At 37.5% G+C, this 18,530-nt stretch overlaps 1 protein-coding gene across 1 annotated transcript in view; it reads left to right on the forward strand.

The window, feature by feature from the left end:
- The window catches only part of LOC146315109 (uncharacterized), a 120,416-nt gene that overhangs the window by 20,108 nt on the left and 81,778 nt on the right, over positions 1-18,530 (forward strand). The window contains exons 9-11 of the mRNA XM_084735340.1: positions 2,152-2,214; positions 10,226-10,270; positions 14,374-14,418. Coding sequence (XP_084591466.1) covers positions 2,152-2,214; positions 10,226-10,270; positions 14,374-14,418 — 153 coding nt within the window. The remainder of the gene's footprint in view (positions 1-2,151; positions 2,215-10,225; positions 10,271-14,373; positions 14,419-18,530) is intronic.

The raw sequence follows: 18,530 nt of genomic DNA on the forward strand, positions 1-18,530 counted from the left end.
GGCAGTATAGCCATAATACATCAGTAAACACAGGTGTAATTCTGCCAGACTGTTCAAGCATGGCAAAGCTGCACCCTGCTATAAATTTGTGAAAATGCAAAATGATTCCTGCAAATATTAATGCTAGATTGAAATGCAAATTGAGACCTGAAAGCTTCGAGCTGTCTTTGAAGGGAGCAGATGGTACAGCTCCGAGGTGATGTCCAATTCCACACCCAGCCTTTTATGATTTTTACATTTCGCCTGTGAGTCACAAACAGGGTAAACTTTACATAAACTAACAGTCAGTTAACATTTCTGGGGTACTAGATTAGAGTGTACTGTTGATACTTTAGAAACATTTCATCTGCTTAAATCAGTAGAAGTAGATCTGAGATATATGCTTAAACTCAAATAATAAAGATTATATATTTTCAAAAAGGTACATTGCATTGACTTAATTATATATATAAAATCTTTGTATGTGTGAATTTGTTTGTAGTTTTCTTTCATACTATTAGTATCATTAAATGGAGAATAATTAAATGTTAGATTACATTTAACATTAATAACTGAACTGAACAAACACAGCCTTTAGTATATCCCTGTATATGTAACATCCATAGAACAACAGCTTTAATACTCTATAACAATGTGCTATATAATATAAACATGTATAATATATAACCATGGCAACAGTAACTAATAAATGATAACATGCAATCTATGAATAAAGAGGATGGGAATTTTCTTGCTCTTAATATTCTTACTAAGCAAAAATATTTTTAATTGTAATTAGTAAGTGGTACTGTTTATTTTAACTGTTAATATTACCAGAGTCTAGAGAAAAGAACATAATTAGTCTCACTTGCACTCGTCTGTTCTCTTGCTAATAAGAGGGTGCAGATCAAACCAAAACCACAAACCAAAACAAACCAAACCCACAGAGCGGGTCACACACACCTGCCTTGTTGTGGAGATTTACAGTTTTGTTTTTCTCAGTTCTTTTGGCTCATTTGTCTTAATATTCTCTAAGCTGTGAGTGCAACTGTCAAAGCTGTTTCACAGGACATCACAACAAGGTACTAACTCACCCAAAACATTTCATTCATCTCTCAAAACCTAGTTATTGTTTCAGTAAATTGGTCAATGCCACCGTGATGAAAAGTTGTTTTGTCATTGTGTGAGCGTACTGCTCACAATGTTTAGATGTTTTTTTTTTCACCATGATGGCAGTCAACCCAGGAAATGTTTCTTAAATATGAATCTCTGTTTTGTTCTACTTTTTGCAGACGCTGCATGCAAACTGTGCTGTACAAGAATGTCAGTTCTGTTTAGCTGAATGTTATTAGTGTATCACATTGAGCTTTTTTAGATTCAGATTTTAACTGTAGTTACCTGTAAAAGTTTACTGGGAAAAGTCAAAAGGCTATTGTACAGTACTGCGGTAGACAGAAGAAGGATATACACATTTGTATGTATACAGTAAATTTATTTGTGCAGAAAATGCAGGGGTGTAAATACAGAGGTTGATTCCCCTGTTTACTTGGGTTTACCCTCCACTGCACCGCTGGTTATATTTACCATAAACAGAAAATTCATCTCCGATCTTTCATGTAAAGTCATATATACAAACATGTCATTAGTTATTTATAATTGAAGGGATCATTTTGCATGTGATGGAAAATAACAAGATTGTTTAGAAGTTGTGACAATTTAACAGAGAATCAATAACAAATTAAAATCTATTGTGAACAACAAATTAATTGTTGAGAGATTTGGACTTGGCCATTCCAGAATCTAGCCGAAGTAAACAAAACAATAGTTTCTTCCAGTTATTTAGTGCCTCTGTTTTCCCCTTACTTTTAATATTACCTGAGTCCAGAAAATAAAAGTAACTAGTCCCACTTCCAGTCATTTGTTCTTTTGTTAAAGTCCGAACCAAAACCACAAACCAAACCCAGACCCAGAGAGGGTTTCACACGTCTGATTTGTTGTAGAGACTTTAGAACCAGAAGACAGAATCACATTCAAATATCACACATGTACAGGATTTATGGCAATGGCAAAATATTTGTGATACAGAAAGATCCAATAGCAACAGCCATGTTTTTTTTCTTTGATTATGAAAAAATTTTTAATCCCACTAATGTAATTATATTATGTGCACAGGGAGACGCTGGCCTTCCTGGTGTAGTTGGACTGCCAGGACAAAAGGGGGACAAAGGAGACAAGGTATGAACAATGCACATATTTGTTCTTGGTATTTATTTGAAAGAAAACATGCAGGGGTTAACTGAATGTGAGAGATGCAATATTTTCACTGCAGTCTAGACTTACGTGTGTGGGCGGCATCACATGCAGCATCAACAATTCACTGTAAGTCATACATAATGCAGAAACATTGATTTAATCATGGAGAGTATCATCACTGGGCCACTGTGCTTTATACCACGTTGTAAATAACCATAATTTTGTTCTCAAATGATGCTCTCGACTGCTGCTGCTGGGTTTTTTCTGTAGCCTGTATTACTGGTTTTCTAGAACAGTTAAAAGGTCTAAATGTCAAGACAGAGAGCAAGTCCCTATAGGACAAATTTACACTTTGTCCTAAAGTTGTTGTCAGAGGGAAAGGGATATGCTTCTCTCTCAGCGAGCAAATGTCTGTGCTGTCGTGTCTGACAGCACGGACAGCAAGTTTCATGTTCAGCAGTCAGGGTCCTTCAGATATGCTACCATACTATTACCTTCACAAGGTGAATTTTCTCCCAAATCTCACAAGGTGTGTGAATTGGGAAATCATACATTTGTCCAATCATTAGAAAAGTGTAGTTCAAAAAGGGAAGAACCCTTTCCCCAAGACAGCTTAATGGACAGGTGGGATTGTAAATGGTAAATGCCCGGTCACTGAAAATTGTGGGTGTTGTGTCGGTTGGAGGACAACAAAAAACATAAATGAATCACCAAATACCCAGACAAAAAAGTGTTCCCTCGACAAATCACAGTATGAAATCCCCTCTTAGCTGTCTGTGCAAGGTTAAAAAAAGGAACCGAGGGAGAATGCATTCAGCTATGAATGGAATTCATAGGGATGAACAGGTGGTGGTACTGTATGCTGATAAGACCAGATGGCTTTTGGGGTCAGTGTCCTAATTACCATGATGTGGCTGCGGGATTAAGATATGCTGGATGACTCTTAGACTTTTGTTTCTGGAAAACCACACATTCCTGGAAGGCACAAAAGCGACATAAAATCATTATACCTGTGGAGCTCAGCAATGGAATTTGGAATTTGGGTATTTTGTGTGCTTTATACATAGTGATATATTCTTTCTGTTAAAGTGAAATAGTGTTTAACACTGTTTATCCTATAAAAAGCATCAATTAAGGCACAGCTGGTCTGGATACTTAAGATTGGTTTAAAGGTCCAGTGTGTTATTGGCAAAATATGGCAATAGCACAATAGCACTGGAATATATTATTCTTAATTATGTTTACGGTGTATAATCACCTGAAAATAAGGAATGTTGTGTTTTTGTTACCTTAGAATGAGCTGCTTCTCTCTAAAGAGGCTGCAGGTCCTCTTCCTTGGATGTCAGAGTGTTGCACAACCATGTGGTTGTTTAGTAGGAGTGGGACGATACACTCACCTCCTGATTATCCTGATACTTCAGTGCTGATTCGATATGTATTAAGATTCTTAAGTATTGCGATTCTACGAGTATTGCAATTCAATATTAGGATTTATTGCATTTTTTATTTGTTTTTTTAACACTAAAATTTGGGAAAAAGTTGAATCATACACTTTTAAATACTGTTAATCGAGTCCTATTTCAAAAAACGCTGCACATCACATTTCAATCTGTCTGTCTGAGTTTTATTTCAGCATCATGATTGCTAAACTGCTTATAGTAAATGAAATACTTTTTAAAGTAAATTTTAGCTGTTCCTGCTCACCGAGCTGGTGCCATTAGAAAACAATAAATAAAAGATGTTAGACCAAAATGAATAGAGACCCTGAGAAGTGCACACAGCACAAAGAACATTTAAATTAACGTCTTTCACGTATGAAATTGAACTTAGAAAAAGTTCATTTTGACTTTGAGTTTTACTCTTTGAGGGTGCTGTAGCTGGTGACTGTGGAGTGTTGAAGCCAGAATGATAGATTGAGGTGGCAAACTGAAGTCAGCAGCTATTTGTTTCCACTGAGCAGAGAAAATATATGTCTGAACGATTCCTCACATATTGTTTTATGTTAAGCGTGTGAAGTAAAATAGATCAGATTGTTAAGATAATATTTCTGCAATCACAATGCTAATTCTGTTAGCGCACCAATGGGAATTCCTATTATATATTATCATTAAGCTAACAGACAAAGTGATAGTTATTTATACGTATTAAAATCAATTCAGAAGTCAAAAAATTGATTCAGGAATTGTAAAAAGAAGAATCATGACAAGTGAGAGTCAATTTTTTCCTCCTACCCCTAGTTTATACAGTATCGCAAACCAAACACTGGCTCTAAACAGCTGGGCTTTTCACAAGTTTTCTGGCCTCTGTATGTTGAGTGTGTGTCCTTTAACTCATGTAAGTTCAGTAATTAAGTTAAGCAGTTCAGGTTGACTTGGCTGTGTCGTTTTCAAGTAATTATCACAAAATCAGTGGCAAATTGGTTCCATGGATGCACTGATAGATAGATTTTTTCCTTAGACAGATTTTCTTTTCTTTTTATGTTAAACATACCCATTTTCTTTCATTTTGTGAACAGGAATAAAGAATATTATATTCACAGCTATGTGTGTAAAGCAACAGATTGTATTAATCAGATTTGTAAATGTGTTACAATTGGCCTCTAATGACTCGTAATTGACCTAGCAGGGATCAGCTCTCAAGCTGTAATGTGTCTGTGCATGTGCAGTCTGAGTGTGTTGGTGGTGCAGCTGATTAATTACTTGCTGCTAATTGATATGACTGTATTCACTGGGTAAGAATGCATCAGGCAATTTTACATTTCACAAAAGACGGCATATGTGGTTGGCAATGTGACGTGTTCTGCTGGTAGTGGTACAGTATATTTCCCATGTTCGTGTTGAACCGAAGCTCATCCAAAGACGGTCTAGGCATACATCTTTTATCTGAAGCATGTTCAGAGTGTACTTAGTTGTAGATCACTGAGCTGTTATGTTACAATACTCAACAGTTATTTAAACACAATTTTCAGGAGCACAGGCCATTCTATTTTTCTATTAATTCTGCAGGCTGTCTTGTGCTATGAGTCAGTGGCTCATACCGTTAACATCTGAAATCTAATTTCAGGTCTTCAACAAATCAATACTTGGCACCATTTGTTTACTTACTGAACAACAAAATTCATAACAAATCCTATTACGGGCTTGAACACTAAATCAATGAAGTTAAGGAAAAACTTGATCAGGGACTGCAAGACTAAGCCCTCCTGCTTGGTAAACTGGCACAATGAGCTGATAACATCCCAACATTGTTTTTACTCAAGAAAAAAATCAGTATCTTTGTAATTTTTGTGATGATTTTGGACCCATTGTTCCACTTTGAAAGAACAGTTTGTTCAGGTAAATGTGATTAGTTTGTCAGAGGGCTGATAAGTTTCATTGTAGAAGTGAAACTTAACCAAACTCAAGATTAATGCATGTTTAAATTTGATGAAAGCTTGTGATATAAGTAGCTTAAACAGCTGCTACACTCAGACAACCCACACAGCTCTTTATTTTTAATTAGTTCCAATTTTACTGATACCACCCATCTTTTTTCAATCATTTTTTTTCCTTTTGTGATTTTTGAGTCGTTGCGTGAATGGCATATCTAAGCTGAGATAATAAGAAAAAGTAAGATAATAAGATGATGTAATTACCACAACATTATTTTTTCTCTACATCGCCAACCCCTAATTTAAATAAATTTCAGTTACTGGTGTCTCGTGGCATGATTATGTGATACAAACATATACTTAGTTAAAATGAGTTTTTAGCATCAAAGAGCTGAATCTGAAGTTTTCTTGCTCTGTCTACAGCAGTGGGTGGCAGGACCACATTACATACATTAGTTATCAAACTTTCCTGTTTCCCCGACTTTCCCAGTCAGAAAGTAATAAATGTCTTTGGACAGAACCTCATCCAAGAATTGAGTGACACTCAGCAAGTATTCTAGCTTTTTTCCTGAGCTGAGGCCCACATTCTCAGACTCTGAAAAACCCCTGATGTACAGCGTTTTTTACTTAAATGATGAAATGTTCAGGTAAATATCAACGATTATGTTTCTGGCATTCATTTTATTGTTGAGACAAAGGAGTTAGGTGTCAGTTTCTGACCTACTTCTGCCCTTGCATTCCTCCCACCTCGGGTCTTGAGAGGTTCATCATCTTCTTCATTTCAACCTCCTTTTCCTCCAAATCCCCTTGTTCAACTCCTCCATCTCCTTATGCGTGCATAGTGTAATGAATTGTTATTGCAGCAATAAGAGGTGAAGACATTCTCAGTGTGGAAAAACACCATGTAATTGTAGGTTAGATCTACACTTCATAAATCTCAGGTAGGAAGGCATTTGTTTAAATAATGAGTGAAATCAATACTTTTACAGGCACAGCAGCTCCAGTGCCACTCCAGCAATTAGTGCACTGACAGAGGTGCTTTGAGATAATTTAATTTACACAGAAATTACAGTTGCTGTGTTATTTATAGGCTGAGGTGCAACAGTTTGTGGTGACACATGGCTAGAAATTAGGGATTGCCAATAATTTTTAAAATGAAACATCAGAATCGTCCCAAAATGAACATTTCTGCAAACATGACAGGCCAATAACACGATGCTTTAAGAATGCACGTGCACATAAGTATACGGTGTGTCTGCAGTGTGGAGGTATTTTGAAGTGTCCAAACTGGATAGTGAAGTTGCTATGCAATTACTTCTCAATTATTTTCTCAGAGTCTGTCATGTGAGAAGGAGCCAAAATTGTTCCTTCAACACTACAAATTTAACTGTCCATTTCCAGGAGCCGTCATCCCGATAACTGCCCCTTGAAAATTGAGCAAGCTCTGTACCTCAGTCAACTCTCTCCTTTTCCTGTTTTTGTACATAGATATGCTGTGTGCTTTGCTTGTCTGTGTCGACAAGGAAAATAAATTTTGAAGATGATTAAAAGATGTTGCTGGGTGACCTGCAAAAGTGACATATATTTACATCACACATTAAAGTAGCTAATGTTAGCAAAATGCTAGCTAACCAGCTAGCTAATGTGCATCAATCATTAGTTAGTTAGCTACCTCTGCAAACATTAGCGAGATAGTTAGCTACTATTTTGCTAACATTAGATGACTTTAGATGGTAGCGTCTATATTGCTTTTACAGATAGAGGATCGTTGACCGAAGAACCAAGTTGGCTCAACTGTTATTGGAGCACAAAGCAGAAGCGGTGGTACATGGGATGGATCAATTACGATGAATTTGTGAAGAACAAAGAGAACCCAGTGAATAAAACTGTACTGAAACTGCAGTACTTTTCATAGTTTGCCCAGTTAATGTGCACAAAGTCTCCATCTGTCAGTGGACCATTACAATAAAACCAAGCATAATAATATGTTAATTCCGCTACAGGATACAATTGATGTTCTCTTCAGTTTGGTTAATCTGTAAAACTTAATTATGGTGCATCCTGACTAAAAATAAATCATCTTGGCTTAGCATTGTAAGAGGTGAACGCTACTACAGGGAGTTTTTAACTGGTTATGAATCAGTCTTAATGTAATACTGGTGCCTCTATATGATCCACATAAGCAAAAAAGACCATCCGCGAGAAGATAAGCTGTGTCTATATAGTTATTCTCAATGCTTGCCACTGGGTCTGAGTCTCTGCAAAATCAAATGAAGCAAGTCCACGTTTACATTTTTCCAGTCAAAGCTATGGAAGCTAAAAGACGAAGGACAAGATTTTTTTTTATTGTGGTTATTACAGTGGAAACACTACCGCTTCTGTACACAGGGGCCTCCAAAATCAACATAATATGAAACTTCCTTGTTGCAGCTTTAAAGTATATTAAATTTAACGGTGCAGGGAGAGTTGCATATGATATGGTGTCAAAGCAATATATGCAGTGTGCCGTTCACTGACAATAGCTGAAATTTTAGTGAAGTAAGCAGCTGGAACAGAATCGTCATTCTGAGTGAGAACTGCAGATACTTGAAGACAACAAAATGTCACTGATCATCAAGTGAAAATGTTTCTCATGTCTTGTGGAATTTGCAAATGTCCATATGCAGCTACCACTGAGAGGAAAGCAGTAGAAAAGTACTTTACTTTGAGCCATTTGTGCAATAGGCTGCATCAGAGACGCCATGCTTTGACACTATCATGTGTCGTAGTGGCTTTTCCCTTATTCACTCTGACCTTGTTGCGCATTAATCTGCCTGGTAAATTATGGCAGCAGTGCCCTTCTGTTAAAGCATATTTAATTCATATTGATCCTTAAATTTCCAAGGGACTTCCTGTGACTATTAAATGGTGCTGCACTCTTTTAGATTTACATTGTAATACATTAAAAGGGGGTAACAAAGTCATAGCAAACGCTGTTAATAAGGTAAGCTCATGAGACTTTCAATTACCAACATGAGAAATCTCAATCTGTAAAAGATTAAAAAGTAGCCAGAGTATACTTATTAACAATTTAGCTTGACTTTGTACAGATTAATCAAAGACATCTGGGCAATTTAGAGCATTTAAAACACCCATAATGAGAACTGCAGGCCAATCATTGTGACCTACACAGAGGGTTTCTTGGGAAAGTGTGCGTGGATTACTTTGGCCGTGTTACTCCAATGAAAGTACTATCCTGCATTACACTCAGAGTTTGATGGAGGATTCTAATGTACTGCAAAGGGATTAAACTGCTATGATTAATCCAGAATCCCCCAGGAAATTAAACAGATAAGGATTGGGTTATAAGAATGCAGCTTACTTGAAAGGAAATCCATTTTCTATGGCCTTGCACATAAACCCTGGTATTACTACATTTACAGCTCCTGCATGTACATGCAAAAGAAAAAAAACACAAGCATAATGGTGAAATTAAAACTTCTTCCCCTTTTACAATACCCTTAATTTGTTTTGCACCATTTACAACTCTCCTGCCCTTATGGCTTGTATTTTCAATTAGTACCCTCTAATTCAATTTACACCCATTGTACCTCCAAAGTGAATAATTCCAGAAATTTTATTCAAGGCAGTTATTATTATTGCACTGACACTGAATTCTGATTAACTGTCAAAACCTTACATTGTTCCTGTTATATTCATCAGTGTTAAAATATTATTAGCTTTTCTTAAAGGGTTTTGTGTCAGTGGTTGAATAAAATATGCAAATGAATGTAGACTAAATTGAAAGCGCAGTGAAATACGCACAGTCCCATGTGCATTTTATAGGAGGTTTATCTGTTCTTAATGGATGATATCAGCTGCTGTGAATGTCTATTATCTCGTACAAATGGCATAATCATTTAATGTCCATGTCCATGGAAAATAATACATCTTGCCACATTCTTCTAGTGAATTGTTCACTTAATACGAATCAAGTGGAGATGCATTTATAAAAGGTATACCTGGTATGTTGTCTTGAATAATGGGCCAATAAGCCATGGAATAGGCATGGCATCTCAGTTATTAGGTTTGGCCACATTTCCTTATTTTCTTTAAATAAGCCTATTGAGTTCTAACAAACAGGGTTTGAAATGAAGATGTGACCATGAATGGGCACCGTGTTTAATTAGATTCTTGGCTTGCAGCAAGTTCTGTGTTAGCTTAATTTGCTGAATAACTATCTACCTCCATCTTCAGTCTCTTAACAATATTCTGGACAATTTGTTCCCTTTCTTTTCATTTTCTTTCCCATTCTGTCTGGTCCCATAATGCCCTGTAAAGTTACACCCCTGAGACACACAAGCTTTTCTTACTTTGTCTCTGTCCTGCTCCTCCTTTTTTTTTCAAACAATTCAATTATTAAAATGATACAATGAACCTTAACAAGGTCCAGAGTTGTGCTTTCCAGTTGTTGGGGAAATAGTATCCTGGTCTGCAGCTGCTGAGCCCCTGTGTCAACAAGAACTTGCCTAACAGCTGTAGGAGCAAGATCGCTGACGAAATGACAAGCCTTCATAGAGCTATTCACTAATGTGTGAACGAGAGACCTTTCACTAACTGTTCTGTGTGTTGTTTCCGTCTCAGGGGGACGCAGGGGAGGCCGGGGCTCGAGGAAACCCAGGACAAAAGGTAGGCTACTCACTGAGGACACAACTTAAAAACCTTGCCCTCAAAATTCCTTTGTGCTTTTTTTCTTCTTAAAGTCATGATTCAAGCTGTGATTGACATGAACACAGTTGGAAACTACACTTTTTAAATGTTTTTCTCATTAATAAAGTTGTTATAGTTTCAAGTAGACTGTTGTTTTTACTGGATGCTGTTTCAGATCCAGTGAATAGCAGGTGGCACTTTTTGTTTAGTGATTTATGGAATCGGTCACCGCCCCTCTCTGAGATGATTTTCCAACATCATTGGATTGAATCAGTGGATTGCTTTGTGTTGACCCCATCACAGCAACGCAGAAAACAAGGCAATCTCAGAATCAAATTAAACCAGCGAGTGGGTGCCTGGTTGGCGCAGGGTAAATGGTCCTGCTACAGAGACACAAGTTCAGTCCCAAGCAGCGGCGCTGCTGGTTTGGCCAGGCACCCCATTGGACACATTTGGCAGTATTCCTGGTTGCGAAGCCAGTACGGGATCATGTCCTTGTCACTGCACCAGCAAGTTCTTCTAGATGGCCGGGCTGTCTGCACAGAGGGGGCTACGTTTCTGAGTGTGAGCCTCAGTGTCTCAATTATGTCCTCTCTGTAAAGCTTTTTGCAGTTGGATGAAAAACAAATGGCTCGCATAACTTGATGCTTATTTGAGGCCGTATATAACTGTCTACACCTTTGCTGATAGCTGGAGTGAAGTGGCGCAGACGTTGTAGAGGAGTTAGACTTTTAAATGGGGAGGAAAATGCATGTACTTTAAGCTTTAGGACTGGCTAAGTGCTTGATTTGTAATTCACTGTTGCTGTTACAGTCCTGAAGAGGTGAGAAAATTGTCAGATTTTGCATGCTGTCAGTAAAATTACATTTTACATCCCTATCTTGTTGCTTGCATAGTGTGTTCTATACTATTGTCAGCAGTAAAATTGTAGACCATCACATGTGGCATCTTGCCTGTGTTAAGCCTCTTCAGTGAAGGAAGGCGCGTCCAGTTACCAGGAACCACCACTTACTGTGATGCCAGTATGTGGGTGTTGTTTCCATGTCTTAACGTTTGAACATCCTGTAGTATGTTCATACATTGGAAAGAGTGTGTGGGAATTAAGATAATACAGGGCAAGAAATCATTCATATCCACTTATTTCATTCAAGTGATCAATCGTGATGTATATGATTGTGGAAGCAGTTTTGCGTCAGTCCTGGATACGGAGGATGGCTTAATCCTGGACCTGTATCCATTGAAGATGTTAAGCTCACTGTGACAGTTTTGCTGATGAACCTTGATACATAGAGCAAATGGAATAACACTTAATGGCACAGCTCTCTCCACTTGTGGTTTCTGAGATGAGGTTCAGCGGCCAGCTAAAGCTGTTTCGTTACACAACGCTGCCCAAGAAAAGTCTATGCCAAGAACAGTAGCAGTGATATTGATATTGGCGCTAATGCACAGTATTGTTTTTTTTTTGTACTATTTTATACATTAGCTCAAGTCCTTGTCAATAAAGCTTTTTATGTTCAAGAGATGTTTCATGTTTACTTTGCACATCACAATGTGTTTTCTATATTATGAATGTTATACTAGTCTTTTATTTATATTTGAAAATGTATGGACACATGTAGGGCTGCACATGCAGGATAAAATAGCATTACAATGAAGTATTGTAGTACTGCAGAGATGCCCTGGCCTACTGGTGTATTGGCAAGAATCCGGCGATATAATATGTATCACGATACAGAGGTTACACTTCAAAGTATTGCAATATATTACGATACAGTTAGCGAGGTGATGTATTGCTGTTTTTTAAATCTGATTTTAATTGAAAATTCAGTGAAAATAAAAAATGTGATGCAAAAATGATCATTCCAACTTACTATTCTTCATATCACAATCAGAATAAATGTCAAAATAATCACAGTATGATTTTTTTCACCATATCACACAGAAACATGCATTCTGTACAGATGGCACAAAGCTCTCCTGGCTTTAATGGTGCCCCTGGACAACACCTATAAAACACACACAATTTCAAGCTCTTTTGGTAGCCATATACTGAGAACAACAATTTCATGCAGCTGTCGATATCATAAGACTAATGATGTGGTTGCCCTTGGACACAATAATATGGCAGTTTGCTTGAGGTTTATGGGCCAGCTGAGGTCATGAAACTGTATAGGTTACACTCTAATAACAGAGCCAACAAGTTCCAAGACATCTCACACATTTCTGGCAGACTGTGTGGAAAGTAGGGGCTGTGTAGCTTGAGAAGAATCAGTGATCAGAAGATATTTGTGGAAATAAGCCTCTAACAGCTTAGTCCCTGACAACATATAACCTTACGCATGCTGTAGGCTTCACAGAATCTGAAGCGATGCAGTGAGCTCACTAAGCAAACAATATTGCTGGGAATTTGGTATCTGGTTCCCAAGTGTGTTTTTGTATCGGTGTCACCGTGGTGCAAGTGTGTATTTGCGAGCAGTGAGCTGTGAGCGTGTTTTAGAGTTTGGGATTTAACTTTATTGCACCGGCGAGGACAGGACACAAAGTTCTGGATAATCTCACCACCTTTAGCACAGTTTTATTTGCATAGATAGTCGCATTTAGGAAGGATTTCTTTTTTATGTGCTGCCACTGTGGCACATGATAGCGCACGTGGGACATAAAGTCGCCCTCGTGGCATCTGTGTATTTGTCTGAGTATTCCTCTAACCACAACTCAAGAACCCGATAGAGCATGATAGCATGATGATAGAAATATTACACCACCCAGTCTGTCTGACCAGTGGTTGGAGTCCCTTGGTGCTTAAATTTACATGTTGACAAGGATAAAATGAGTTTCTTGAAATTACTTAATGCAGATTTTATTTTACAATTCAATAAGACATTACAAGCTGTACTTTGTATTAAATTAGAAATATGTTCTTTATTAAACAGTATAATTAGGGACACATTACAACAGAACTGTACTGTAATATAAAGTGTAGTATTTCCCTCTGTTAGATCCTAGATGGCAATTTGTGACACATTATAATAGAACTGTACTGAGAGAAGACATTATTTATAGTTTCTGTTTAGTTTGATACAAAGTAGGGATTGTTAGGTGTTATTAGTATTCTGTTAGGTGTATGGTGTCTAATTAGGTCATAGCTGTGTTTGTCTAATAAAAAACATATATTATTTCTTGTTCCTGGCCAATTAAAAAGTACAACTTGTTACAGTTTTACAGCTTCTAATTTGTGTACTGTAAAATAAAGTGCGACCAGAAAATCTATTTTTGTCATTCTGATTGTCACACTATAATTTTGCTATGTTGGTCTGTAAATGTGACCGTTGCGTGTCTGTCTGTCCTGGAAGAAGGATTTCTCCACAGTTGCATTAACGTCATCAAACTATGTTTTTTGTAATTATTTGGATGTTAAAAAGACCCATAGCAGCCGAAATTATATAGTGTGCATTGGAGCTGCAACAATTAATGGATTAGTTGGCAACTATTAAATAAATCACCAGCTATTTTGAGAATCGATGAATTAGATAGAGTCATTTTCTAAGAAAAAAGATTCCAGCTTCTTCAACGTGAATATTTTCTAGTTTCTTTCCTCTTCTTTTACTGTAAGCTGAAACACAAAACAGACATTTGAAGACATCATCATGGGCTTTTCACCATCGTTTATAGACAAACAACTAATCATTTCACAGAAAAAATAACCGAGAGATTAATCAACGTTGAAAATAATTGTTAGTTGTAGCCCTACTTTTCATTTATGTGAATTCATATAAATACAAGGGGTATGTGACAATTCAGTACAAGTATTGGTGAATGGATTCTTTATCTTATGTGATTAATATCAGATTATTCAGAAATATTGAAACCAAACTTTTCAAAGTGACCATGTTCCTCCTTATAATCTTACCATGAAACTTAAAGAGTGTCTGGTTGATTCCAGTAATGCTTAATATGAACGTGGTATTAAAGAACTGTGCCAAACTGTTAAGACCTACTAGGTGAAAAAGTGAAAAAAGAGATTAAAGTATGAACTTTTCAAGGGTCTTTTCTTTGCCTTTTAACTTTCAATCTTGTGATTGCAGGGGGAACTTGGATCAGAAGGGCAAAAGGGAATCGATGGGGAGAAGGTAAGTACTACTATCTCCAGCAGACATATATTCCATACATAGCACATCAGCCAGATCTAGTTTCGTCAGGGAATCAATTCTTATAGGCTTTTCATTTTCTGTGTGATGCCCTGGGGGTAGGAGCGACGCACAGTTTTCTGTGTGGCTGTTTTCAGGTGTCTGTCATATCTGAAGTAGATCTAAGTGTGTTCTAGCCCTCAATGTCCTTCTGCAGTGAAATTAATTGATATGTATGCTACCATTGGCTCGGCATACTAATGGACTAAACTAATTTTTCAAATTACTGTAAGCCCTTTCTGTGTCATTTCAGGTCAAACTTTATTGCATGCTTTTAAATCTGGCTGCAGTGATGAAACTAATGTCTGTGATGTACACCACAACAAGAATGACTAGTAGATGCACACGAACGCATTAGAAATTAATTACTATTCCTCTCGGTGCAAATTAGTCCTTTAAAGTGTTTGTTAAATCAAAGGGTGTTTTATGCTGTACAGCATTTGTTTGCCCACAATGGCACAGTCTCAGGAGATGGTAGCTGTGCAGATGGTCAGTTTAAAGTGGCTTAATAAAGAGAGTTCTTTTCATCACCATCACCCCCTTGAGTAGACAAACAGCTGCCACAGAAATCAGCCTCCCTGCTGGACCTGCACTCTGCCCTAACAGCAACTCTGAGAGAAATCAGAGAAGAAAAAAACGGGGATAAACAAGTCTGTGGAGCTGAAAGAGTATTGAGCTACAGTATAATAGAAGTACTGTGCATTCAAAAACTATTTAACGCGAGTGGGAAGGAAGCTCATTAAAAACACACTAAAATTACAGTTACAAGGCCACAAGCATCTCTGTGTGAATCTGTGAAGAGGAAATTGGAACGCTGAAAAGTTGTGAGAATAAAGTAAAATATATTAAGTAGAAATGTCCTTAGTAGACCATTGTCCCATTGAGAAGAGGAAGGAGAGAAGTGATAAATAAACCTTTAACAGTTATGCTTAAAAGGCAGTTTTGTGCAAATCTTAAAGAATTTACCTGAAGCCTTCAAACATCTTGCATTTTTCAGTATAGACAGACTGCTGCAATACAGTGAGGTATAAAAACATTCTTTTGTTTAGGAAAAACATGCTCTGGCTGAATTTAATAATTGGTAAAAAGCATAATCAGAATTTGTATGCATTCTGCAACAAAAATAATTCTTATGTTGTGTGAATGGTGCAGCTGCTGGTGATAGAAAAGAAACACTACTGTTTCTGTTTCTGTTTCCCTGCATGAAAGAGAATAAGGGATCTCAACTAGGAAGGATCAGCTCAAATAGGATAGATATCCCATCAGTATTTATCTCTGAATTACCCTAAGAAGGTTACTGTAGAGAAATATAATTGTGCCATTATTTGTAATCTAATCATAAGAAGTAAAATGCAGGCTGAAAAAATAAAAAACAGAATTGGCATTAGTTTGTCTTCCCACCACCAGCATGGCTGGCTTTGTTCTAAGGTAAGTAGCTACTGGCAGCTTGAAAAGCCAGTTGACGTCATGCGTATATTTGCATATGAATGATTTGATCAAGTTTATTTACATAGAAAATTGAAGGAGAGAGAGACCGGCTAACTGGAAATTAACTCCATCCACATCAAGGATATTAGACAAACTATAATAGAATAATGTGAGTGTACGTAATTCCTCAGATCAGACATTGTATGTGTTTGTCATCGATTTCTGCTGGTGCTGCAGCAATCAGGAGGAAAGAGTGACAGAGTTTGTGCATAGGCCTCTTACGACACTCACTGGTTCATCCTGGACACCAGTTGACCAGACACCAGTGGTACATAAACTGGAAACAGCTGGACGCTCATTCACTATGGACAGACTGAGACTGTGTTGATAACCCGTTTCCAAGAAAAGCAGCTGCTCGAAAACTTTTCTGGAAGTCACCAGTTGATGTCATTTGCATATGAGCCGATTGAGTCCAGCTGTGTTTGGTGAGGGAGGGGGTCTGTGTGTATGACACTTACGTTTGTAAGACCATAAAACAGAATAATTGAAAATTATTTCGATTAATCGAGGAATCAATCAAGGAATTTTGTTAATTAATTACAATTATGCAACACAGGGTCCCTTAATGCTGCACACAAAATACAACACATATAGAGATAAATAATGAAATTTAGAATGGAATAGGACAGAATATAAAACAAAAAAATAAATTAAACAATATGTACAATTATTCACATTTATACATTGCAGCTGCATCCCAAATTCCATACTAACATGCTACTTAGTAAGCAAAAACAGTATAGAGAATTATTTTAGTACATGTGAGGGGTCCCTCCCTCCGTCAGTTTCTGAGTGATCAGAGATCGATGAGCTTTCACAGAATTTAATCTGTCAGATGGGATGCCAAGTTTGTCAGTAATAAGATTTATCAAGAAAGCAGTTATGTCTTCTCCTTCAATTTCGTCTTTCACATTGCAGATTAAATTCAACTGGCATTATTTATTTATTTTGTTTTTATATTCCACTTAATCTTCCAGTTTGTTCTGCTGTTGCAACAGGTGGGTTATAGTTTGGCTGGTGGTAATTTCCCGATCTTCAAACTGGTTTATCCTTCTTCCTGTTTCTTCGCTGCAGGATGCTGTGGACTTTAGATTACATGCCAAAGTTTTCATCTCTGTTTAAATATAGTTCAATATACTTTTTTAATATTAGTTATTTGTTGGCACAGAAATATGTGTACTTACTCAGGAAATGATTCTGAATTTGCATGAGGTTGAATGTAAACAGCAGCAACAAGATGATGATAATATGATCGACATCTTCACTGGGAAACATTGTCGATCAACTGTGCCGGTGTTTGCCTGTAGAAAGTCATGTTCGTGGTTGTGAGTAGTTTCTAGATTTGTCACTTTTGGGATACAATGTCCTCAGGGGGTGTCTGACTATTGTAGGGAGTTGCTAAGTTAGCAGCAATTGACCAAGACCCCTGGACGCTCCCTCTTCACTGCTCTCCGAGTGTCTGGGAGGCACCATTGTTACTGGTGCTCAGTCAGAAGCTTTCACAGAAATGAGATTCTCGTTCTTTTGTCAGTATTCAGTCAGTTATTAGAAATATCGAAACGGACAATTTCATTTTTCACCAATATCTTTCCACCAACGGTATCATTCATGCAGTTAAAGGATTTCTCCAACAGTTCAAGAATCCCGCTTTTATGCCATTAAGCCCACGGTGAGATGACAAGATCGATATCAATTTCACCTCTATGTGTCCAGTACAAGGATAGGTCTGTGACATAAATCTGTTTTCCTAGAAGGGTAGCAGGAGAGCTGACTTGTTTTTGATCTTTGTGCATCCCACATGGGCGGTTGGGCTTTCCTCGGTCACGCTCACATGGCTCACCACATGGACCCTCCGGGGATTTATTATACTGTGCCCCACTTCCTTGAGTGATTTAAAACAAAGAAAAGTTGAGAAATGGAGACTGCGGTTTTTTTTTGAGGCATTGCTTCTAGCAGGTTTGTTTGTCAAGCATTGCAGACACGTTGTGGATAATAATGTATGGCTCTGGGGCTCTCTTTAGCCTAGCTTAGCACAAAAACAGCCCGTCTAGCTAAAACAGAGGTGAAAAATATTCTTCAAATTGGCTGTATCTTGTTAGCAAGCAAGCCAGTTAGAAACAATAAAAAAGACCAACAGGATGGCTGCTGCATCAAAACATATATCTAGCAGAGTTGAAACAGATCAGCACATCAAGTAAGTCCTGTGAAAAGGATTTTAATTGCTCGTGACATTTCAAGCGCTGCATTGTCCTCTCTGTTTCAACTGAAGCAAGACAACATGTCCTGGACCTGTCTTTGTACTGGAAGCACAGAATATGACACTGACACTTCTTGGCTCAGCTTATAAGAAACCTTCTCTGCAGCGGATACAGTTTTAAAGGACCCATGTGTAGGATTTAGCGGCATCTAGTGGCGAGCTTGCAGATTGCAAACACATCGTCTCGTCCTCTTGTGCCCTCTGTAGATATAATTGGCTCATACTAAGGTAAAGAAAACAATTATTCTTATTTTCAGGTGATAATACACTAATGAAATGGGCCTTTTATTTTAGCTCTGCTCTTCATCTG

Source organism: Lutjanus erythropterus, chromosome 14 (assembly GCF_056507025.1).
Source record: "Lutjanus erythropterus isolate fLutEry1 chromosome 14, fLutEry1.hap2, whole genome shotgun sequence".
Taxonomy (NCBI): Eukaryota; Metazoa; Chordata; class Actinopteri; order Lutjaniformes; family Lutjanidae; genus Lutjanus; species Lutjanus erythropterus.